At 41.0% G+C, this 24,995-nt stretch overlaps 1 protein-coding gene across 1 annotated transcript in view; it reads right to left on the reverse strand.

Moving 5' to 3' along the window:
- Positions 1-24,995, reverse strand: part of LOC145408267 (uncharacterized) — an 80,068-nt gene that overhangs the window by 26,066 nt on the left and 29,007 nt on the right. The window contains exons 6-10 of the mRNA XM_080279035.1: positions 15,793-15,909; positions 11,702-11,888; positions 6,683-6,803; positions 1,734-1,890; positions 538-671 (exon numbers count right to left, since the gene is read on the reverse strand). Coding sequence (XP_080135161.1) covers positions 538-671; positions 1,734-1,890; positions 6,683-6,803; positions 11,702-11,888; positions 15,793-15,909 — 716 coding nt within the window. The remainder of the gene's footprint in view (positions 1-537; positions 672-1,733; positions 1,891-6,682; positions 6,804-11,701; positions 11,889-15,792; positions 15,910-24,995) is intronic.

The raw sequence follows: 24,995 nt of genomic DNA on the forward strand, positions 1-24,995 counted from the left end.
TGGTCATGCAGTCTTATTCGATCAGATACGTGTAACAATGTACTGTAAATCTTTTTTAATATTCCATGATCAGGGTAATATGACTGATTTGCGATTTTCAACACGTGTTTCATCATTTACGTATTCATACCACTTCAAGAGTTTTGTCTTTTTTTTTTTTTTTTCCATTTTCTATATTTTTTACGTGTATCATGCATCTGGGTGGTCAGACCAACGCTTCCACAAAACAAGCATATATGCAACCAAGTACACAAACACGCACACACACCAATAAAGACGATAAAGCAGTGGTGTAGACATACAACACACACACCAGTAAAGATGATAAAGCAGTGGTGTACACACACACAAACACACACACATATATCAGTAAAGACAATAAATCAGTGGCGCGCACACACACACACACACACACACACACACACACACACCAGTAGAGACAATAATGCAGCTAGTGGTATAGATCACACACACACACACACACACACATCAGTAAAGACAATAAAGCAGTGGTACAAAAGACACACACACACCTACCAGTAAGGACAATAAGGCAGTGGTATAGATGATCCACTCCAGCTGGTTCTGCGGTATAATCCAGCAGTGTGTGTTGTGGTGACCGCCCAGCTCTCTTGCTAGGCTATAGGCCGTCAGGGGCACCAGCGGGAACCCTGCAATAGGACAAAAAATTAACTTTTATTTATCTGTAACTTCAAATTTTGTCTTCTTAAGCCTCAAAATGGGTAAGTACGAACTACATATCAGCCTTTCAAAGTCCACCTTGTCTTTGATTTACTGTTCACTAATGCCCATACTATCATTGCCATTCATCCACTGAACCCTTAACTTCAAGATGACAAGCAACAGATGAAAGTGAAGGAACCAGCCCTTACCCATTATGCTAAATGTGACGGCCAAACGAGAGTAGTCCGTTCCTATATCAGTGAAGTTCTCTTTTCGTCTGCTTCTTTCTCTCTCTCTCTCTCTCTCTCTCTCTCTCTAAGCGCTCCTCTGCTTTCATTTCCAAGGTTTTGTTAGACTAGTATAAAATAAATATCTATAGCGTGTTCCTCGTTATCTGATGGAACTGAGCCACCTTCACAACTTGAATTCCAAGTTGTGGTAGCATGAAATTTAATGAACCTTGGTTATGAGGTACGAATCAGTCTCTTTGGTTAGCAGCCAAGTCAATGCTCCAATCATCAGCTGAGCCGATAATGTGGTTATGAATATCTGTTAGGTGAAAATAAAGCTACTACAGACACACAAAGCATGTTTTCTCAAACATTGTTACAAATCTCCTCAGTATTTAGATCATCAATCTCTGTCCCCATTACTGAGGAATTTAATGTAGAATGGTCCTCCATTTAACAACTTAACACTACAATATACAATGATTATTACAAGCTATTGTAAAATTTCCAAACTTTTACATCAGGAAACAAATTTTAACACATTGTTACAACTCCCTGTCAGTGTTAACACAGTATTTTAATCTTGACAACCAATATTATACTGTACGTTAGTGTGAATTATAGGTTTGTTTTACGGAAAGTAATTTCTTAAATTACAGTACCTCCTGAAAACCTTCTTACATACCCCTAGGGGTTCGCAAACTCCAGTTTGAGAACTTCGTCATAAATGAAATGCTGCACCGCATGTCAACTCTCCCTGTCCACTTTCAAGTGGTGACAAAGCCATCTTAAGGAATTTACCTGGAAGCCAATACTCACCCCAGCCAATTAGGTAGAAGATAAGGAGGCTGTTCTGCTCTGCAAAGGCTGATGCGAGGAGCTTGTGCAAGTAGAAACCTTCGTTGAGGTACCACATGTAGGTGCTCAGCATGGTATACTTGGTTAGCAGGGTCAGCATCACGCACCAACTCGGGCTCTGCGGGTGGGCTATTGCTGAGCTTAATTTGTCAACGGTTGCACTTATAAAATTTAATGTTCTTGACATGAAACTGTATACAATTGCTTATCTATTGTTTTATCTCCAGTCATTCAGCTTCCATACACTTCACAATCACAACAGATTGAATATGAAGGTGAACAGCATGAAGGAACTGAATTTTTTCGAGTCACTTAGAATACTAAGGAAAAGTATGACAATATAGAATTATTCCTGGTTACAATAATTAGCCGCCTCATGGTTGGAACAACTCTACACCTTTATTCCAGCTAATACCAGCTTTGTTCAGGTGTGAGTGAAGTATAAGGGTCTGGGAGAGCTGAGTGGTATGAAGACTTGTTGATGTGGAAAACTGATTACGATTCTTCATTAACAAATCCTCTGGAGGCTCAGCTGAAAGGGGTAGTCAGGCACGAATAAGAGGAAGAACCTGATTATTAAACGACAATTTAATCCTGAAAGGTAAGGATAATACTACAAATAATAAATTCTCGCAATAAGGGAACAGATATATACACTATCAGCTTTAACTTCACCTAACATTACCATCTCTCCATCTTAAGTACTGAATTGTGATGTTAATTATGAATAAGTGCTATGGAAACGATGTAGAGCCGTCGTATTGTGTTATTCTGTCACTGAGCTACTGAAAATATGCTGCAAAAGAACGAAAATCACCATATCAAGATGAACGATATAAATGTGCATACCCCCGTTTATTAGAGGCTCAGTGATTATGCCGTTAGTTTCCCGATCCGAGTTTGGGCCCCGAAATGAGCCTCGACTCCAACCTTGGTAGACATGATAAAGTGGGTGCTATTTGTAGGATCATTCACATGCTGGAATACGTCCGCATCATGGAGGTTCTGATATGATGACGTGTACAGTCAACCCAAAAAGTATCACACATCTTGGGTTCGATTGATGTGAAAGTGAGCGAGTTCTGGAGACACACGTGAATCATCATTGACCCGGTGCCACAGAAAATATATCACCCAGGTTGTGATACTTTATGCGATTTAGCGTTTTAATAATTACCAAAAACAATATTTGCACATACCACAGGTTGTCCCATATACCACAATGCTTCGTCCTTGTTTCAAAATGATAGGTGATGTAAGATGGCCGTTACTTTATGGCTGACTGTACAACTGTGACACACACAAACATAGCCAATAAAACACACTGATTGTCACACGTGCTACTTTCATTGCAGATACCCAATTCTGTTCGTTCTTTGCCAGCATGTGGAAGTGAATATTCTGGCAATCATTCTCCCCTCCGAGGAGAAGGCCTGTTTCCCAGAGGGCATCATATAGACTGATACATATACAAATGCAGATATATATCTCATTTACTGATGGGATCTAGAATGGAGGTGGTGGTGATGGTGATGATGATGATGATGATGATTTATCTTGATATACAAAAAATATTGCACATGTATTTCATGAAGGTCAGTCTTTCTCCTTCACTGCGCATATCAGCATATCTTAATTCTTAGTAGGAAATACTGAGTACATGTGAAGTAATATGCCGTTCTCTTTAACACAGCTTTAATCATTGTCTTGTACCCAGAGCATTGATCTACATTTTTGTAAAGTTTGTGTAATTTTCTATTACTTATAACTAATGAAAAGTACGTATGACTTGCTTTACATGTAACACAGGGCAACTGATATATGTGTGTGTGTGTGTGTGTGTGTGTGTGTGTATATATATATATATATATATATATATATATATATATATATATATATATATATATATATATATATGTATTATGTATATATATATATATATATATATATATATATATATATATATATATATATATATATAAAATACACACACACACACACTAGGGAAATGTCATAGTTTCAGTTTCGAATTAGGACCTATACTCCATTTCAACAAGTTTGGCACCACCAGTGATGTCCTCAACGCCTGTAGTATTGATATAAATCCTCAGCACTAGGTAGACCTCTATGTTTTACCTTGTAAACCAATATAAATATAAAGGCAATATAAAAAGGTTTATCCAGTTCTGAAGACTTTTATCAATGTTATAAATGGTGAGAACTTCACTGATGGTGCCAAACTTGGTGAAATGGAGTATAGTGATTTACGCAAATGCACAACTGCGCTTAGAACACAACGAATTAGCGATCCTGGAGTTTTACACCATACTCTCCAGCAACATGACAGCCACACCCCATAAAGATATCATTTACTGGTTGAGGAACGTGTGGTGGAGTGGTACTGGAGGCTCACAGGGACGCTCACACAGGCCCGCGTGCAGGGCTGGGCCCCCACAAGCTTAACTTTTCCCTCTCCCGCTCCCTCCCCCCACCTCTCTCTGATAGGTACGAGTACATCTCAGACAACAAATGTGGGCCCAGAAGGGCTGAGTAGGAATCGATTCCCGCGATTCTGATGAGCTATCACAGAATTGGTCCTCAAACTTGGGAACTGATTCTATTGTAGTGATTCTGTCGGTATTCTGAGAGAAAGTGAATTGTCAAACACGGCCTCTGATGCGTATCACGTATTGCTGGATTCGGTAAGAAATTCGAGTCGGAGTCATTGGTGGGATGCGGCAGTAAGTCCCGTCTTGACAGCGCTCCTAACGCAAGTCTGCTGAGTCAAAGTCTGGTACACTGGGAGCGCTATCTGCTTAGAACTGAGCGTCATGCAAGAATCGATTCTAGAATTATAATTATTACGAGCAAGCGAGCACAGCGTGCGAAACGATATTTACATTCAGCTTAGAAATGAGCAGCCCGACACGACACGGCCCGACCCCAATGGTTTTCAGAGGCTAATAACTTTTCTACTATGTGAGATAGAGTGGAGATTCTTTCAACAGGTAGTAGATACATTCAATAAGTTTTGCTTTTAGCTGTCTATTTACTCATCAGACCAAAGTAACCCTTCGGAATCCCAGCTTTCCAAGGTAATGTGCCGAGGGGTTCAATTGACATGCTCCACTATGAAATCAAATTAACAAAGATTTCCTTTTTGTAACAGTATTTTCTTCCATGAATTTTAACAGTTAAATATCGGATATTAGACTTACAGTTTTACACAAACGTTTTTTCTATATTTAGAGGGTGAAATCAGCAAGGGTAATCACCTCATTGCTGGGTTTTATCATGCAATCAATAGCCAAGCGTTTACCGACGCAGTCCTTTGACAAGGCAAGTCTGGAGCAGAGAACTGAACATTGTGCGTGTGGTAAATGCTACAGCGCCTCGCTATATACAGATTAAAAAAAAAAAAGTGAGAGAGAGAGAAAAAAAGTGAGACAGTAAATATTTTAGTTCAATTATTCTTCTGTTTTTCTTCAACTACAGTATCTCGCTAAAAATTATGAAAGTTTACACAAAGAAGAACTTATGATGATAGGCGTATGTACAGTACAAAAGCTCGCTCGCTCGTCACGCGCTCACAAAGAGCACTTTTCTCGTTATGATGGACTTCTGCGTACAGTATCTTTCATCTGTGGAGGATGTGCTTATTAAATGAAAGTCATACGTTCGAAAAAAAAATCGAATAAAAAAAATTTATTACAGTAAGAATGTTTATGTTCAAATTATTACTTTTAATAAATACTGTCTTCTACTTATTAGAAAATCTTCCTATTATCTACTCAAGGAGTAGGCAACAAACAACATTCAGTAGATTCCTGTGTTATCAGTGTTTCACAGTAAAATATACTGAGTCTATGCTGTCTAGGATTGAGTTCATAGCTACCTTGCCTTCTATGACGATAGGGAATCGATTCTGGAATCGATTCCAGCGATTCCCTTGGTAATGAGAATCGGAATCGTCGACTTTGATTTTTATTCTTGCCTAACTCTTGTGCCCAAATAAACACGAAATCACTACATACTTCACAGATGGTTCTGTCCCGTAAGGAGGGAGCCTGTGAGCTGTGTTGAATAAAACCGTTTCCTGGCAGCCTAGTTAAAATGAGAAAGACGTCATCGTAGCGAACGTGCCGAGACCATACAGGAAACCACCCAACCTACCTTTGGATGGTTGTGGCGTGCAAGAGTTGGAGAGGATTTGTGCTAACCTGAAGAAAGTCATCAGATGAAAGCCTGATTAAGATGAGAATGCCATTGTGACCAGTCAATAATGTGTGCTCAGGTAATACACGAGAGCATTTTACCAACCTACGAGACGAAGACGTTGTGGTGGAGGTAGCGGGGCCTTTGTGCTAAGTAAAACAAAGGATATCGTTGCACCCATAATGATACAAGGGATTATGACAATGAAAAGGTTCTTTGTGTAGCATGGTAAGACAAGACCACTTAACCCTTACACTACAGTGGCGTTCTGTTCCTATTACTTTGGCTGCTGAGTACATTATCTGATACGGTTTATTGAAAAGAAATAGATTTTTTAGTTTTTGCTTAACCCAGTATGTCTCGCCATGTAGACTCGTCGACCACAGGCAAGCAGCTGCTCCTATGGGGTCGACCTACAGGTATAGTATAGCAACTACAGCGTACAGGAAACCAGCAGCCTCTTTCAGCAAACAGTGCTTCCCCTCAGCGGGACCATGATCCCCTCGGCGAGATGCAGGAAAACATGAGGTGGTTTGGCTCCCGGGTGGATGCCGCAGCTTCTTAGATCCACCCAGTGTGCACAGCTCAACACGTGTAGGCTCCTCGTCAGCATCAGGTAGGTAATGAACAGCAACATCTGGTGGTAGCAAGAGTGGAATGTATAACACTTCATCCAGATAAGGAGATCAGCGGACCTTCTGTATGGTGGCGTCGTGTGACAGCTGGAGGAGTCTCTGGGCTATGCTCCCAGCGGCCTCCAGTAGCAGGCTCAGAAACAGGTGCTTGTGTAGGGTGATGCGGTGGACGCGGAGCTGCCTGCATGTTAAAGATAGTGTCATCAGGAACATATACGCTTATGAGCAGTATTATAAAGAACACCATCAAAAATGGACACACACACACACACACACACACACACACACACACACACACACACATACCGAGCAAAATAATACCCTGCTCGTGCTGTTGTGAGTGCTAGTGTAACATGATCACCATCATCCATATACTTTAAAACAAATTGAATTAATGGGATTCAACACCAGGAGGAAGACGCAAAATTAATGTCATCAATATCGTCACATTCTTAAAGTAATTCAGAAAGGGAGTTGGGAAAATAAGAAAAGAACTGTGAAGAGAGTCTCAGTAAAATGGTCCCCAGCATATCGCTCCTCTCCTCGTACGGTAATGATAATAAGTTTGTTCAAGCCTACATGTTATCACTTCTGTATTATCCTCACACCTTGAAGAGTGAAAACTGGTCATACATCCAAGCGATTTATGTCCAACTGTTAGATTTTTATGAACAGAGGACACCTACTGTATAATCTGGTGTACGGATTTTTTATATAAATTTGTTTTTCCTTCCTCTGTTCATTTTCTGTATAAAAAAAATTACAAAGGCACGCAAAGGACAGGTGAAATTTACATGTATTTACAAAGGGTTGTTTCCAAGCTTTACGGCAAACGAATAAACAAAATATTTAATAATTTCCACACATTTGTTTTCATACATTCACCCTAATACTCACACTAATTTGACCATGAAATACTTTGTAACTGTTTGAAGATAATCGTATATACAAGCAGTCCAAAAACAAGTGAAGCTTAGAAGCATTTACATATACATTCGTTTGAGTGGGGGGCGGACAGGCTGTAGATAGGGATGAGATAAGTATTCTGACTGATCTGGGGGTTTCCTAAAGTTTATCTCCCAGCCATTTATTCTGCATATTACTCTGTTAGTGATGCAAACTATGTCGATATTAAGAAGGCATAAATAACATACGAAAAAATATAACTGTGCATATTTAAAGGACATACTTATTATACAACGTGAAAATTAAATGAACAAAATAACATACAACCAAACGTGTAGACCACAGAACAAATTGCTAAGGAAAAGATGCTAAGATTTCTCCCATGCCAAAAAGAATACGACTCTGAGGGAAGGGAAGGGAGGGAGGGAGAAAATGTGTATCAGATATCGACAATCTATTCGCATATTCCCGAAACAGATATTTATTTTCTTTTTCAATAACTGTGACTTTGATCCTGAGTTTTTAAAGTTAGGGGTCTAGGATGAATGTAGTTTCTGGGCCAAGATTTAAAGGGAGAGAGAGAGAGAGAAGTTAATCATGCGAACAATATTTTTTTCATTCACTTGACAAGCATTACATGTGTAGACCCCCACCTTTCCTCCCCTCCCCATTCGTATACTCAGTGGGCCTTCTGTCAGATGATGTACTTTCTCTTGCAAACTTGCTATCTCAGGGCAATTATATTCACGTTCAGAACAGATTTTCGGCACCGAATTTATTAAATATACCTTTCACTTACCGCTGCAGTACATTTCCATAATTGAATTAAAGCGTTTGTAACTCAAAAGAATAAAAGACTCAAGACGCCACTTACACTGAGGTAAAAATGTTCGTTGCAAATTCAGATACTGCCCAGATATAAAGAAGAGAGAGTCAAGTGCGACACCCATCCTTTTAGAAACTGATTAACAAGGGGCGCAATGTGACTCTCCCAAGAATTTGCTTGGGAACAGAGATACCGAGAATATTGAGTTATATGAGGTGAGGGGATAAACAGAGGAAAGCCTGTGATGACAAAAGACAATGGAGGAATTGAGGTTTCTGAGGCATTAAGAACAAACAGAAAAAAGAGGATTTGAGATAAGGAGTACTGTTGTGTCATCGCGTGTTTTATAATAACTGTAATGCTGGACAAAGAGAAAAGTGAGTGGAAAACTGTGTACGGAGTATGTCAGCACGTGCGTGGATAGGATGCGTAGCCGTGGATAGGAGTTGGCCTAATATTTCACCCCTTTTCTCGTTTTCTTCTACTGGCTAGTATTCCTAAGCTGAGTGAGGCTTGTTATTTTTTCTCTGCCCATAGATATGATGCTTCAGGATGGGAAGTGATGAAGATTCTCCATATTCGAAGACGGGGCAGTGGCTTGTTGTGTTTCTGTACTCTTAGATGATTTACGCTGGTGTGTTGAGACAAGAAGGAAATTGACGGACATTCCCTTATACTGAAATCACACCAAATGCTTGCTGATGCTAGCGGGCGCGAGCGGGGTTTTAGCATCACTATAACTTACTTAAAGTGGCCCCACTGAACGAGGGTACATGCAGGTAAAAACTTCTATGGGTTACAGTTATGCACAGTTACCATCTATGCCAATAAGCATTTGGTGCGGACACGGCAAAAATGTGAAGCACAACCAGTGCAGGAGTAAACAAACTTTATTTTCCCTGACTGTATGGACGGGTGTACAGTTTTGCGCGCATCTACGTCATGTGACAGTACTGAACAGTTTCACCCAGATGACGTCTCTTATTTTATTTTTACCATCTCCCAGACGACTCTATTCATTGTAGTTCTTAGTAGTGAAAGATTCAGTGACGCCTATTTCCAACCCTCTTCAGTTCCAAGTGTCCAAAACTGAATGCACTCGTTTGTAAACAACTAGAATATACTGGAGAAAGACTGAAGGAGCAAAATTTTATCGGTGTGTCCTTGTACTCTAGAAAACATATTATATACTTCCTATTTTTTTTTTTTTTTTAGGATCTGTTCCAAACATATCCTCACGATCTTTCCAGTATTGTAACTCCCAAACGTAAGTCTATGGCGAGCTATTGATTACCAGAATATTTTCAAACAAAACCTTGGAAATCTGAAGCAATGTGTTATTATCAGTTTTGAGGTCAACAAGGTAGATTATCTTTTTATCTTCATTTCAGCTTCATTTCCCCTTGGACTTTAATATCGTTCAGTGGTCGACTTTAAAACATACAATACCGTCACTAAAGTAATGTTGGTGTAGAAGAAGAAGAGAGAAGAAAAGGAAGAAGGAGAGGATTTAGATTTATGCCTGTCAACATCAGTAGAGTCAATAATGCAGATAATCAGTTGTTTTTAAGTTCCAGTTTTCCCCAACAATTAGACCTCCAATAGTCAATTTTAATTCAGTTTCCCAATTGTACTGCTAGTCGAACGGGGACAAGGAAGAAGCAAGTTGAATTCACAAGTCTGACTGGTAAAAGGAGTGAACTCAGACCTTCCCTATTCCGAACTGGATGTGCTAACCAATGTACAGTCAAACAAAAACGTACCGGTGCACACTTGACACGAGGCAATTTGAGACACCGGATGATGGATACTGGAAACTGAACGATGATTTTTTTCCCCCATGATGATAAAATTGCTTTTTTTATGATACTATAATATGGCTAGGCTGTGGCATTTTTAGTCCGTATTGTTATTGTATGTGGTGTATGAAGATAATTATACATAAATCTCCTTGAGAATTCATGAGCTGTACTGATCATTTCGGCTATCATCGTACCCTACATGCCCGATACCTTTATTTATTTATTATTATTTTTTTTTGTCGACTGTAGTACCACCGGCTTCCCCAGGTGGTGTCTAATTAGTGACAACCATAGGTATGGTATTGGTCGCCATGGAAAGAAGGCAAGTGATAAGGGGATTCTGTGATTGTCGATTTAATTTTTAACGCGAATTTTATATGCTGTGATCCTGTGTGTGTGTGTGTGTGTGTGTGTGTGTGTGTGTGTGTGTGTGTGTGTGTGCTGAAAGAGTGTGTCCATATGCGTCCATGTGTAACCCGCTTTGCAAAAGGTGATTCAGCTTAACCCGATATTCTCATTATCTGATCATATTTATTTATATTTCAGTATATTCATTTATCAATATATTTATTGATGGATATGATGTTAACCAAAAGGGAACTGATTAAAAAATTATAGGTAACCGCTGCATCAGTTTTTATCTCTAATCTGATTACACACACACATACACACACACACACACACACACACACACACACACACACACACACACACACACACACACACACACACACACACACACACGAACAGAAAAACAAAACTTCGACGTACACATACCCATAATCAACACATATGATCGCATCTACTCTTATCTTTTCCTGCGATTAACACCAGATCATTATGTGATGGCGACCACCATCCACTTACTTAATGTAGTGTGGCCTACTTCTTCCTTCACCTTTAACATTCTTTTTCTGTCTGCTCTCCTCTCTCCTTATTTCTTCCCTCTTTCCTATCACATTTTATTGATCTTCTTTCCTTTTCGGGTGGCTTTACATTGAGTGACGAGCCTAATGGTTTCCTGTAAGCCAGGAAACCATATATAACCCCGGGTGATAACGATATAACCAAACCATACGTGTTCCCTACGTATCAACAAGTGGGTTGGCGGAGGGTTAGAGCCCCTCTCCATAAAACAACTAACTCAAGACAAACGGCCACCCTTTACGGGATTATGGAGTCTGGCTATAGATAGATAGGTTATATTCAATTGAGGGTGAGGCATGGATGTCAGAGAATGTAATACTTTTTCCAATAACCCTGTCGTTGTAGTCTGTCCTCTAGCGTTATATTGCAGTTTACACCAGACGATTTTATTTAGCTGAGGGTGAGTCTCAGATGCCAGAGATTTTTAAGTATACCTGCAAGCGATAGGCCGGACGGTTATGTGAATGATTCGGTTTGTGTATCTGTCCTTCTGTCTCTGCACTGCTAAGATTATGAGAAAGCCACTGGATGGATATTACGAGTTTTCTTAAAAGCTTTAAGGGCTGGGAGAACAAGGCAATGTAGTTATGAAATACTGAAACAAAACTGGAGACTCACTTGTACGAGAAGAAGATGCAGAGGGCAGGGAGGAGTGCGGCGACGGACACGCTGTAGGCAGCGATGTGAACGTAGAGGCGGCGTCTGATGTTCTCGTGGATGCTGCAGGAGGAGTAGTTGCTCCACTCCTTCCCACTCGTTAGACGGTACCACTCCCCACTACCCTCACATCGCTTCGAGGCTTCTTCTGCAGGAGGACAACGATTCAGGGCTACTAATTATCATTATCATTATTATCATCATCATCATCATCATCATCATCATCATCATCATCAACTGTCAAACTATGCATGGGGTGGAAGGGAGAGGGTCAATAGACGACTCTAGCTTCACCATATCACCAGCCTACTTATAGTGGTTATCTGAGAATTAAGGACACTTTTCAAAATATGGTGTTCTGGTATGGTGCTGATGTATGGTGTAAGAGAGATGTTAGTGTTTGCTTGTGTTCAGGGTCAGTAGAAGACTCTAGCCTCACCATATCACCAACCTACCTACCGAGGTTACCTTGGAATTAAGGGCACTATTTCAAAATACAGCATGGCCTTCTGGTATAATACTGATATACTGTATATGCGGGATGTTACTATCCATTTCAAACCCTATGAGGCATCGTTTTTCGTAAATATGTTCTAAAGACACAGTTGGATCAATATGACATTTTGGCACAGCTTGTTTGACACCGTCCCCTAATTTATGGCACTACAGTTCATTGCCAAGTATGTTTCATTAAGGAGTTTACTCTTGGTTTTGAAGGCGAAGCTGACAAGAGCCGAGTAGACATTTGGACAGGGGAAGGTTTTACGTGACGTAGTTGTGACAAGTATCATTCCACCACCTCGCCTTCCACTCCCGTCTTCCCCTGCCCGAATGTCTACTCGGCTCTTGCCAGCTTCGCCTTCAAAGCCAAGAGTAAACTCCTTAATGAAACATACTTGGCAATGCACTGTAGTGCCATAAATTAGGGGACGGTGTCAAACAAGCTGTGCCAAAATGTCATATTGATCAAACTGTTTGTTTAGAACATATTTGCAAAAAACGATGCCTCATAGGGTCTGAAATGGAGAGTAGTCATTTGAGTGCACCCCACTCCTCTTCATCTGGGACTGGTTCGAATCTTTGTATCGAATTTCCCGCGGCATAAACTTAATACAAAGCAAAGTAATGAACTCGGAAGCTTGGCCGACTCTACTATCGGGATTTCTAAATTCTTTGTCCCTCTTACTCGAGGTGGGTCAGGCCAGTGCACACAGGCCACCTCATTATGAGAGGCTTACTCACTTGAACCACAACTCAGTCTCACGGACGGAACACATAGGCACTGTTATGAAGCAATTCGTGAATCATTATCAGACTCCCAGACTAACCGTGTCCGCACGCCTGGCACTATTTCAGCCCGGTGTCACCTTGTATTGAATAGGAAGAGCGAGAAGAAAGAAGAAAATGCTGTGGTACTAGGCACAGTATGAGAGAGAGAGAGAGAGAGAGAGAGAGAGAGAGAGAGAGAGAGAGAGGGAGAGAGCAGACCAGTGTGTGCTTCAGTATGAGCAGTTTGATTATATGGAGAAAAGGAATTGCAAGATAAAAAAGATAAAAAAAAGAGGATAAGAGAGGGTTCAGGGATTGTTTGGAGAGGGAGCGAAGGGAGGAGGTCGTTATAGTGAAAGGACAGAGTGACAGGCTCGTATTCTCATCAGTCAATGCGCCTTTCAAACACCTCTTGATTATTTATTTTCCAAACTACCCATGGATGTCCTTATTTTTTACTTCTTTTTTATCATCGACATAGATTGCATGAATAGCACACAAGAATATAGTAACTGAGCAGAATTAAAACTAAATCGGTAAGGAGAAAGTGTTGGTAAGCTTCCTAAACACACGAGAATACCTCCCATAGACTTCGAATCATGACGGTTTGTTTATCTCGGTGAGCGGTACGTATGTGAATGAAATATAGGAAATTGGAACGAAGTGGGACGACGTGTTGTGAAAGCCGTTGGGATAATCCGTAGAGCAATTAGTGGAATCTGATTGTTATGTCTCCACCCACATACAGTGAAGGAGACATTAAGTGATTGGTCTGTCCGTCCTAGCACTCGTGGGTGTTTGCGCGAGTGAGTATTTGCATGGGTGGGTGTGTACGTGCGTGAGTGCATGGGTCCGTACGTGCGTGCGTGGGTGCGTGCTTGTGTCCTTGCTTCCGAAACACTCTTGTGGGTGCAATTTATCTTGAGCCCTTCGACGGGTTTCCATCAAACTTTTATCAGTGATGCAGCATGAAAAGATGATGAACTGATTAGACCACCTTCAACAAGGGGTCAAAGGCATGGGTCATATGGTGTCGACTTAGTTAACCTTGTAGGGGTGATATCTCCTAAGCCCCTTGACGGATTTTGACCTAACTTTCGTCAGTGATACAGTATAAAGAGACGATGAACTGTTTAGGTCAGCAAGATCAAGGGGTCAAAAGTCAAGGTCATATGGGGTCGACTTAATTCATCTTTAGTTTCATTTCAACCCACAATGAACCCGGTCACGGACGTCGTATGGCGAGTCCGTGTGCAAGGCTTGACGGAGGCACACCGAGCGACTCTATGCGCCGACAGTTCGGGGTCTGAGGTCTCGGCGTTCTATTTAATTTTAAGTTTGATCACGCGTCTAACATTGATACACAAATATTATAAAACGGATGTGAGTGGATGGAAACTTTACTATAATCTTTTTACCTTTACTTGGCCCAGATTTTCGTCTTTTGTAGCTTATTTCGTGTGGCTCAATTGCAGAAGTCGATGCTAGGGCTCTGTATCCTTTCCATGGCACTTCTACGCAACAGACATCATATTCCAGTGCTAATGTCTTGTAACAACCCAGCTTATAAGATGGAGTGATGGGAATTTTAGGCCAAATTAGAGGAAAAAGGGTTTAGTTGTTTTGGGACCTTTACCCGCCGGCAAGCTTATACTAGTTTTAATGAACAGTGTCCTCTTAACAATGATTGTAAGTCTAATATTGTGCTCTACGGCAAGATCCAGCAAGATTTATATTTACTGTAAGTTAAGAATAATAAGTTATCAGTATTTTCATAGGCTTAACCGCTGTAGCCTGAGGAGGTTTTATTTCTCTCTCTCTCTCTCTCTCTCTCTCTCTCTCTCTCTCTCTCTCTCTCTCTCTCTCTCTCTCTCTCTCTCTCTCTGACACCCGACTCTTTTAATCTCTTTACGAAAGATCACACTGTCTGAATATCCCAGAATCTCTTTTAGCCTGCGAACCTCTATTTTCATTTATTTCTGGCTAACATCAAGACCTTTTATGTAGCACAAGTGAAACCTCTGATGGGCTTATTTACGTGGTCACATAGAACTATGGTGATTGATAAACCCGGGACGTCTTTTGGTATTATTCTTCCCATCTAATTATTTTACTGATTTTATTTAACTGAGGAAGGAATTGTCATACTGGAGGGGTTATTCATTTCAGTGCCTACATAAACCCCTTCATGATGAGAGGCCTTTCTGAAACTGAATAAATGTATCTGGTATGAGCAAGAACAAACTGCCAAGGACATCACCCGGACTGAAATGGGGTAAATGGACTGGTAGAGAGATAGATGAATAGATGGATAGATGGACACATGATTTATTGACCACAAATGTTAAAATACATGACTTAAGAATATGTAAATACTTGAACAGGATGGCTCTTTGTCTTAGTAGCCGTACGCGGGGCAGGGGGGACGCACAAAGAGAGAGAGAGAGAGAGAGAGATTGATAGGTTGATCGTTATTACTAGAAAAAATGTGAAACCTACTTGTGCATCATGGTTCCTTGTCGTAGCAGCTGTAGATGGGGCAGGAATGATGCACATAGAGAGAGAGAGAGAGAGAGAGAGAGAGAGAGAGAGAGAGAAATGGTTATTAAAAGACAAAAAGTAAATATACCTGTGCATCATGATTCCTTGTCGTAGTAGGTGTAGGTGGGGCAGGGACGATGCACATAGATAGATAGACAGATAGATAAATTAATAGCAAGATAGATAAATAGATAGGTAGGTAGATAGGTAGATGGTTATTACTTGAAAAACTGTAAACCTACTTGTGCATGATGGCTCCTTGTCGTAGTAGCTGTAGGCTGGACAAGGTCGATGTACCACTGTGTCGGGAGGGGCGGCAGGCCAACACTGCCATCCATCCCACGTGTTAGGGCAGTCGCCTTCACGCCACCGCACCACCACACCACCACGCAGCAGCAGGGTAAGGCATCACACCACACCACACCACCAGACAGCAGCAGGGTACGGCATCACACGGTACCACACATCAGCGAGAGTCACGCGGCACCATGGCAAGGCACCACAGGGCATCACATCACCACAAAGCAGTCCAGCATCACACGGCAGTCCAGCATCACACGGCAGCACGGCACCACACGGCAGTACGGCACCACACCACACCACACCACCACACGGCAGCCAGCAGTCGATCACAACCGGAAATTGAATAACATACGAGCTGATATATATATGTAGGGAAAAATATTTGCCAGGAGGTAGCGATAGGCTCCTAACTCCATTTCCCAGGGGAAGTTAGGTAGGTTAAAAATATCCCTAAACTAAAAGAAATGTTTGGTAAAGTAACGAAAGATAATAGAATGTAATTTAGCTGAATCCTGTAGACATTTAGTTATATAAAAAGGGTGAATTAAGAACACACCAGATCCACCACAGCATCGCCAAAGCATCGCCACAGCACCACCACACCACCACCACGGCATCACCACACCACCACCACAGCATCACCACAACATCACTAAAACATCACCACAGCATCACCACAGCACCACCAGAGCATCACCACAGCATCACCTCAGCATCGCCGCTGCATCACCACAACATCACCACAGCATCATCACAGCACCACCACAGCATCACCACAATATCACCACAGCAACACCACAGCATCATCACAACATCACCACAGCAATACCACAGCATCACCACAGCATCACTACAACATCACCACAGCACCACCACAGCATCACCACAACATCACCACAGCACCACCACAGCACCACCACAGCGCTACCACACCATCACCACAGCGCCACCACACCATCACCACAACATCACCACAGCACCACCACAGCACCACCACAGCACCAAAATACACACAGAAGAAACGATTGTGTCTTCCATTAATTACAAAAGCTTACTCTAAAACTCACGCCTGCAGCTTAGCAATCTACAAGTCTTTCCCACTGATTATATTATTTACCTCATATATCACAATATTTCTCAATTAACTTTTCCAGTATAATGATGGGTTTGTTTTTACCTGGGCTGCGATTACGATTTCATTATTTGCTTATTAATCCATTTACCTACTTACCTATGTATCTTTTTTTTTAGCATAATGGGTTCCTCTCGTACTAAAAGGGTTAATAATGATCAGTCTCTTAAAATACTATAGCACTGGGGAAGGGTTAGGAGAAACACATTGAGGTGGTTTGGCCATGTGGAGAGGATGGAGAGCGAGAGACTGACGAGGAGAGTGTATGTGAGTGAAGTGGAGGGGGAGAGAGGGATGGGGAGGCCAAGGATGAGATGGAGGGATGGAGGGAAGAGGTATACGAGAGAGGGGGGTGTGAGCTGGGAATAGGGCAGTGACTAAATGGCGGGGGACAGGACGACATGGAGGCAATTTCTTTGCGACCACTTACAGGATTAAGGCGTCTGGCAATAGACAGATAGATAGACAGATAGACTGGGGAAAGATTTACAGAAAAATACGATTAATTTTATCTTGTGCCAAAAATGTAGTTATGCACGTGGAAAACTGGCCATGACGAGATTTTGCACTTTCCTTTCATCTCCCATCTTTAACATTTTCGTTGCTGCTGCTGGGATTGGGAATTTTATTCAAGCTAACACAGAAAGAAATAGTTCAGGTGCGAAATATACTATACTCCTTTCACTTTACTTTGGCCTTGAATTATCGTCCCTCAGTCTTGAATGTTGAGTTATAACAATACATTAGCACTAGAATACGATGCAAGTCACGAAGAAGTGTAATAAAAAGAACGTAAAGCCACAGCATTGTCTTTCTCTGCCACTGAGCTACGTGTAAGAAGCTGCTAAGGGATGAAAATTGGGCCAGGTTAAAGTGACTGAATTATAGCAGTTAATGGCTTTTAAAACTATCCCTCGTAACCTTTTCCTGGGTATTGGTACCTCTAGAATCTTTATTTTGGAATGTACCAGACTGATTTATATATATATATATATATATATATATATATATATATATATATATATATATATATATATATATATATATATATTGTTACATAGCCTATGATTTCACCATCCTTTGTGTAATTTTAACGCACAGTATGCTGCATGTTTGATCACGAGCGTGTTCTGCCTCAGTCCCCCCTTCTACCGTTATAGTAAAGTAAGTCGTCCTTTCTGTTGTTCAGAGCAGGATTGTCAACTCTTTGTCCCCATGGCTTCATTTGCGCGTCCTTCTTACAAGTTGTATCAAGCTCTGCTGGCCCCTATATAATGAGCTCAGTCTCTGCATTATTGCCACCTAGATCTACTCCTCATTTTGCTCACATCTCTGTCCTCCCCTGTACAGTTATTATTATTGCGAGTGCTCAGGAAGTCTCCAACCATCTAGCAGCTGTGTGTAATTTGAGTATAACTGTTGTTGCATTTTTTCTTGTACTGTGTAGCGTGAGGTTGATTCTTGGGCCTAGTAAGGTTTTTGGAATTTTTGTAAAGGTTCTTATTGTCAGCCATCATTAATAATAGTTTGTATCTGTAATAATATATCTGGCATTCACTGAGTATTATCTGGTATCTCATTTTAACAGGGCTGACTTAGATAAATTTACACTTGCTAATTTCGTGTTAATAGAGGCTATTGCAGTTAACCATATATTTAACCTGTTTTTGTCATTACATTATCCTTATGAGTCCTGAATGTTTTGTTGTTGGTTTGAGCATTGAACTTTAACTTGTAATTTTACCTAACTCTTTTGTTTTGAACCTGGAACTTTACGGGACAGTAGTGATTTTTAGTATTCTCACTTAAAGTGTACATTATCTTTCTCTGTTCCGTAACATAAATTTGGCGACCTCTTATCAGGATATTCAGGATAATATCATAAGGATATTGCTTGATATTATGTGACTGTGATTTATTCATGATGTCTACTATTACTACACTTGATGAAGCCAAAGATTTTTTGTCAAATGTGCAAACAGTGTGTGATGTAGAAAACAGAACAAAGAATGAACTTAAGCTTGTTGCTCAACAATTGGGAATTGCAGTTCACTTTCATCATTCTAAAGATCAAATTGTTGGCATGATTAATGAAAGCTTGTATAATGTAACTCCTCGAAATGAGCAAACGCAGATTGAATTAGCTAAGTTACAGCTAGCCCTGCAGGAGGCCCGTGCTAAGGAGGCTGAATTTCAGGCAAATGCTAAGGAGGCTGAGTTTCAGGCTCGTGCTAAGGAGGCTGAGTTTCAGGCTCGTGCTAAGGAGGCTGAGTTTCAGGCACAAGTTGAACTTGCCAGGATTCAGGCAGACCATGAGTATCGCATGAAACAAGGTGGAACTGGATCATCTAGCTCTGATGATTTTGATGTGGCTAAAAATGTTAAACTTGTCCCTCCTTTTAATGAATCTGATTTAACAAAGTATTTTCAGTTGTTTGAGAGGGTAGCTACAGGTTTTAATTGGCCCAAAAAGTATTGGCCAGTACTCCTTCAAACTGTTCTCACCGGTAAAGCTCAAGTAACTTATGCATCTTTGCCTCAAGATCAATCTGATAATTATGATGTAGTTAAAAGCTTGATTCTTAAGGCCTATGAGCTTGTTCCTGAAGCCTATAGAGTAAAATTTAGGACAACATATAAGCAAGATAAGCAATCCCATGTTGAGTATGCAAAAATCAAAGATCTGTTAGAGCAGTGGTTATATTCTAAGAATGTGGATTCTGATTTTGGTAAATTTAAGCAGATGATTTTGCTGGAGGACTTCAAGAGGTGTATTTATAAAGATGTAAGCCTATATCTTGATGAGAGAAGAATAGATAATTTGTCTGATGCTGCAGTTTTAGCTGATGAATATGTTCTCTCTCACAAGAGATATTCTAAAGAAAAGGGATATCTGAGAGTAAGTGCGTTACCTCTACTCAGAGTACAGGTAACAGGAAAGAGAATAAAGATGATGTTTCTCAGGAAGTAAATACCAGCTTCACCTCTAGATTTCAGAAAAGTAAATGTACTTATTGTAGTAAGCTTGGTCATACTATGGAGAAATGTTTCAGGAGACAACGTGATGTGAACAAAAAGGAGTCTTTAAATATTCAGTCAATTGGTCTAGTGTCCACCCTTGAGAGTTCCCATAATTCTTTAACTGAGTTAACTGAACCTGCTTTGAGGGGTAACTTAAATTCTCATGATGGAGCTCCTCTTTTGAGCAGTAACGTGGGTGACACTCTCAAGAGTTCATGTGCTAATTTCCTGTCTGATGGTTTTGTCAGTCCTCTGGACAGTAATGACAGGAAATCAGTTAAAATATATCGTGATACAGGTGCTTGCCAATCCCTTATGCTGACCAGTGTTCTAGGCTCTAATGTTAATTCCTCTGATGAAACTGTAATCTTACAAGGTGTAGGGAATAATTACTTCTCTGTCCCTCTGTGCAGAGTGAATTTAGAGTCTGGTTTTGTTAATGGTTCCGTTATGGTTGGGTTGGTTGAGACACTCCCAATGTCAGGTGTAACTTTCTTACTTGGAAATGATATTGGTGGAAGTCAAGTGTGTCCAGCTCCTCAGTTGTCTGGTGAGCCGGTGGCTGCGACCCAGGATTGTGATGTCCCTGATGTGTTCCCTGCATGTGCTGTCACTAGGGCTAAGTCTAAAGTTACTGGTGATTTAGAGGATAATGATGATGATGATGTTATCCTAGCTGACACTTTTCTTGCTAATTTGGACCACTCACCAGATGAGGCAGTACCCCGTAGTGTTGATAATTTGTCTCGTCAAGAGTTGGTTGAGTTGCAGGTTGCTGACCCTGAGTTGAAAGGTCTAGCTAACTCTGCTTGCAGTGAGGAAGAGGCAGCTGGTGCTTCTACTTGTTATTATATAAAGTCAGGAGTACTTATGAGGAAGTGGAGACCCCCAACAGCATCAGCCGACTGTGAATGGGAGGTTGTACATCAAGTTGTCATCCCTCGTGTTTGTAGGCAGGATATCATTAGAGTGGCTCATGATTCCAGTTTGGCAGGACACCTTGGAGTGAGGAAGACTGTGGCACGCATTTTGAAACACTTCTACTGGCCAGGTATCTTCAGGGATGTTTCCTGGTATTGTAAGTCTTGTCACACCTATCAAGTTGTGGGGAAGTGAAATCAGACCGAAGAGGTTGCACCTCTAGTTCCCATTCCTCCTTTTGAGGCGCCATTCACCCGTGTGTTGGTGGATATTGTGGGCCCTCTTCCTAAGACTTCTTCAGGATTTTCTTATGTGTTGACCCTGATTGATATGGCTACTCGTTATCCTGAAGCCATTCCACTTAGAAATATCTCAGCAAAGAACCAGGTTAAGGAAATGCTAGGGTTCTTCACAAAGTTTGGTCTGCCCAAGGAGGTACAGTCAGACGGGGGAAGTAATTTCATGTCAAACGTTTTCAAGCAGTCTCTGAAAGAGTTGGGGATCACCCAGATCACGTCTTCAGCTTACCATCCCCAGACTCTAGGAGCGTTGGAGAGATATCATCAAACACTCAAATCGATGCTCAAGAAATACTGTTTGGAACATCAGAAAGACTGGGATAAAGGTCTTCCATTCGTTGTGTTTGCTGCAAGAGAATCTCCAAATGAATCACTGGGCTTCTCACCTTTTGAACTACTGTTTGGCCATGAAGTAAGAGGACCCCTTAAGTTACTCAAGGAATGCTGGCTGTCGGAGGAAGATGACGTCAACCTGCTGGAGTATGTGATGAAGTTCAAAGAACGGCTGTCCACTGCTTTACAGCTGGCGAGAGAGAATTTAGGAGCTGCTCAGGAGAAGATGAAGACTTGGTATGATAAGAAGTCCAGGTTACGCCACTTTCAGCCAGGAGATCAGGTTTTGATTCTGCTACCAGTTCATGGGCAACCTCTTCAAGCCAAGTTTAGTGGTCCTTATTTCGTGGAGAAGAAACTCAGTGATGTCAACTATGTCATCGCCACACCAGATCGTAGAAAGAACATCAACATGCTAAAGTTATATCACAGGCGGGACGAAAATAATCCAGTCTGCACTGCAGCTGTTCCACCTGAGTCTGCAAGAGAAGTTCTCCCATGCAGCATGAGCCTGAGTGATAGTTTGGGGAAGAATCCTGATATCATGAATGATCTCCAGACTAAGCTTTCTCATCTACCTCCCGAGGAAAGGCAGGAGTTTTCGGCATTACTGCAGGAGTACCCGCAAGTGTTCCGTGCCACTCCAGGAAGAACCACTGTGTTGATGCATGATGTCGATGTTGGAGACGCAAAGCCAATTAAACTGCCTCCTTACTGTGTGAACCCAGTGAAAGTTCCTCTCATCGAGAAGGAGCTTGGCTACCTGTTGGACCACAAGATGATTGAGCCCTGTCAGAGCGAGTGGAGTTCTCCTGTCACTCTAGTCCCTAAGCCAGGTGAGTCACAGCGGCTTTGCATCGACTACAGACGTGTTAATCAGATAACCAAAACAGACACTTACCCTCTCCCTCGCGTGGAAGATTGCATAGACAAGATCGGAAAGGCTAGGTACATAAGTAAGTTTGATTTGTTAAAGGGATACTGGCAAGTACCTATGACTGAACGTGCTAGGGAGATCTCATGTTTTGTAACACTAGGAAAGACTTTTGCATGTTCTGTAATGCCATATGGTATGAAGAATGCACCAGCCACATTTCAGAAGCTCATGAATGTTGTAACAGAGGGTTTGGCAGGGTGTGTTATTTATATTGATGATGTATTAATCTTCAGTGACAACTGGAAAGATCACCTATGCCATGTCAGTAAATTTCTTGAGCGTTTGGTTCAGGCTAATCTTGTAGCTAATTTATCAAAGTGTGAGTTTGGTCAAGCTAAAGTTCAGTACCTTGGGTACGTAATTGGTGATGGACATGTTGCACCACCAGGAGCTAAGGTTCAGGTTATAAGTGATCTTCCCAGACCTAAAAGTAGGAAAGAGCTACAAAGATTTTTGGGAATGGTAGGTTATTACAGGAGATTTGTTCTTAACTTTTCTATTCTTGTATCACCACTTACAGACCTACTGAAAAAGGGAGTTAAATTTGTCAGGACCGATAACTGAATCCTCTTTCAACAAACTTAAAGCTATCCTATTAAGTCAGCCAGTGCTCGCAACTCCAAATTTTGCTAAGCCTTTTAAGATGGCTGTTGACGCAAGTGATACAGGAGCTGGGGCTGTTTTGCTGCAAGAGGATGATCAGGGTATTGAACACCCTGTATCTTATTACAGTAAGAAGTTCACTCCACCTCAAAAGAACTACTCAACTATTGAGAAAGAGCTTTTGGCCTTGATTTTGGGTTTACAGCATTTTTCATTTTATTTGTGTTCTGGTTTTGACCCCATAGTCATTTATACCGATCATAACCCACTGAAATTCCTTAGTAAGTTTAAAGATAAAAATCAGAGATTGACAAGATGGAGTCTACTTCTTCAGGAGTATTCATTAGATATACAACATGTCAAGGGGAAAGAAAATGTTATTGCAGATTGCTTATCTAGACTTTAGACAGATTGTTTTAGAGTAATAAGAAATTTCCTTTGTAAATTTCTTTTTCTTTGTGGGGAGGTGTTACAATGCCTATGATTTCATCATCCTTTGTGTAATTTTAACGCACAGTATGCTGCATGTTTGATCACGAGCGTGTTCTGCCTCAGTCCCCCCTTCTACCGTTATAGTAGAGTAAGTCTTCCTTTCTGTTGTTCAGAGCAGGATTGTCAACTCTTTGTCCCCATGGCTTCATTTGCGCGTCCTTCTTACAAGTTGTATCAAGCTCTGCCGGCCCCTATATAATGAGCTCAGTCTCTGCATTACTGCCACTTAGATCTACTCCTCATTTTGCTCACATCTCTGTCCTCCCCTGTACAGTTATTATTATTGTGAGTGCTCAGGAAGTCTCCAACCATCTAGCAGCTGTGTAATTTGAGTATAACTGTTGTTGCATTTTTTCTTGTACTGTGTAGCATGAGGTTGATTCTTGGGCCTAGTAAGGTTTTTGGAATTTATGAAAAGGTTCTTATTGTCAGCCATAATTAATAATAGTTTGTATCTGTAATAATATATCTGGCATTCACTGAGTATTATCTGGTATCTCATTTTAACAGGGCTGACTTAGATAAATTTACACTTGCTAATTTCGTGTTAATAGAGGCTATTGCAGTTAACCATATATTTAACCTGTTTTTGCCATTACATTATCCTTATGAGTCCTGAATGTTTTGTTGTTGGTTTGAGCATTGAACTTTAACTTGTAATTTTACCTAACTCTTTTGTTTTGAACCTGGAACTTTACGGGACAGTAGTGATTTTTAGTATTCTCACTTAAAGTGTACAATATCTTTCTCTGTTCCGTAACAATATATATATATATATATATATATATATATATATATATATATATATATATATATATATATATATATATATATATATATATATGAGAGAAAGTTTGACTGTCAACGTGTTAAATGAGAAGGTTTTAACTCTTTCAGTCCGAGGACGTATTATTCCATCCTTGCTTTCTCCAGATAATTTTGTTCGGGTGTCAAGGGCAGCCTCTTAGTGAAAGGGTTAATGAAGGTCGTAATGAACCGCTGTGTCTCGAAATGTCTGCCCTGTGGTGAATGAAATTGTTGAAAAATGACAAAAACATAATAAAAATGCGCCATCGGATTGAGAAGGCAAAAAGAGGTTACAATACTGAGAGGTTTAAATAGGTCGTCATACTGAAGGGGCGTAAAGAGGTGCTCGTACTATCTATCTATCTATCTATTGCCAGGTGCCTTAATCCCATACGGGGTGGCCACAAACAAATTGCCTCCACGTCGCCCTGTCCCCCGCCATTTCACTGCCCTGCTTCCAGCTCACACCCCCCTCCCTCATATACTTCTCCACTCCATCCCTCCATCTCATCCTTGGCCTCCCCCTCCCTTTCTCTCCCTCGTACTGAGGGGGTTATTATGAGAGGGCCCTTGGAGTGTATAAACAATTCTCCTTCA

Source organism: Coenobita brevimanus, chromosome 76, assembly GCF_032717465.1.
Source record: "Coenobita brevimanus isolate Jiangsu-jjx chromosome 76, ASM3271746v2, whole genome shotgun sequence".
NCBI classification, from domain to species: Eukaryota; Metazoa; Arthropoda; class Malacostraca; order Decapoda; family Coenobitidae; genus Coenobita; species Coenobita brevimanus.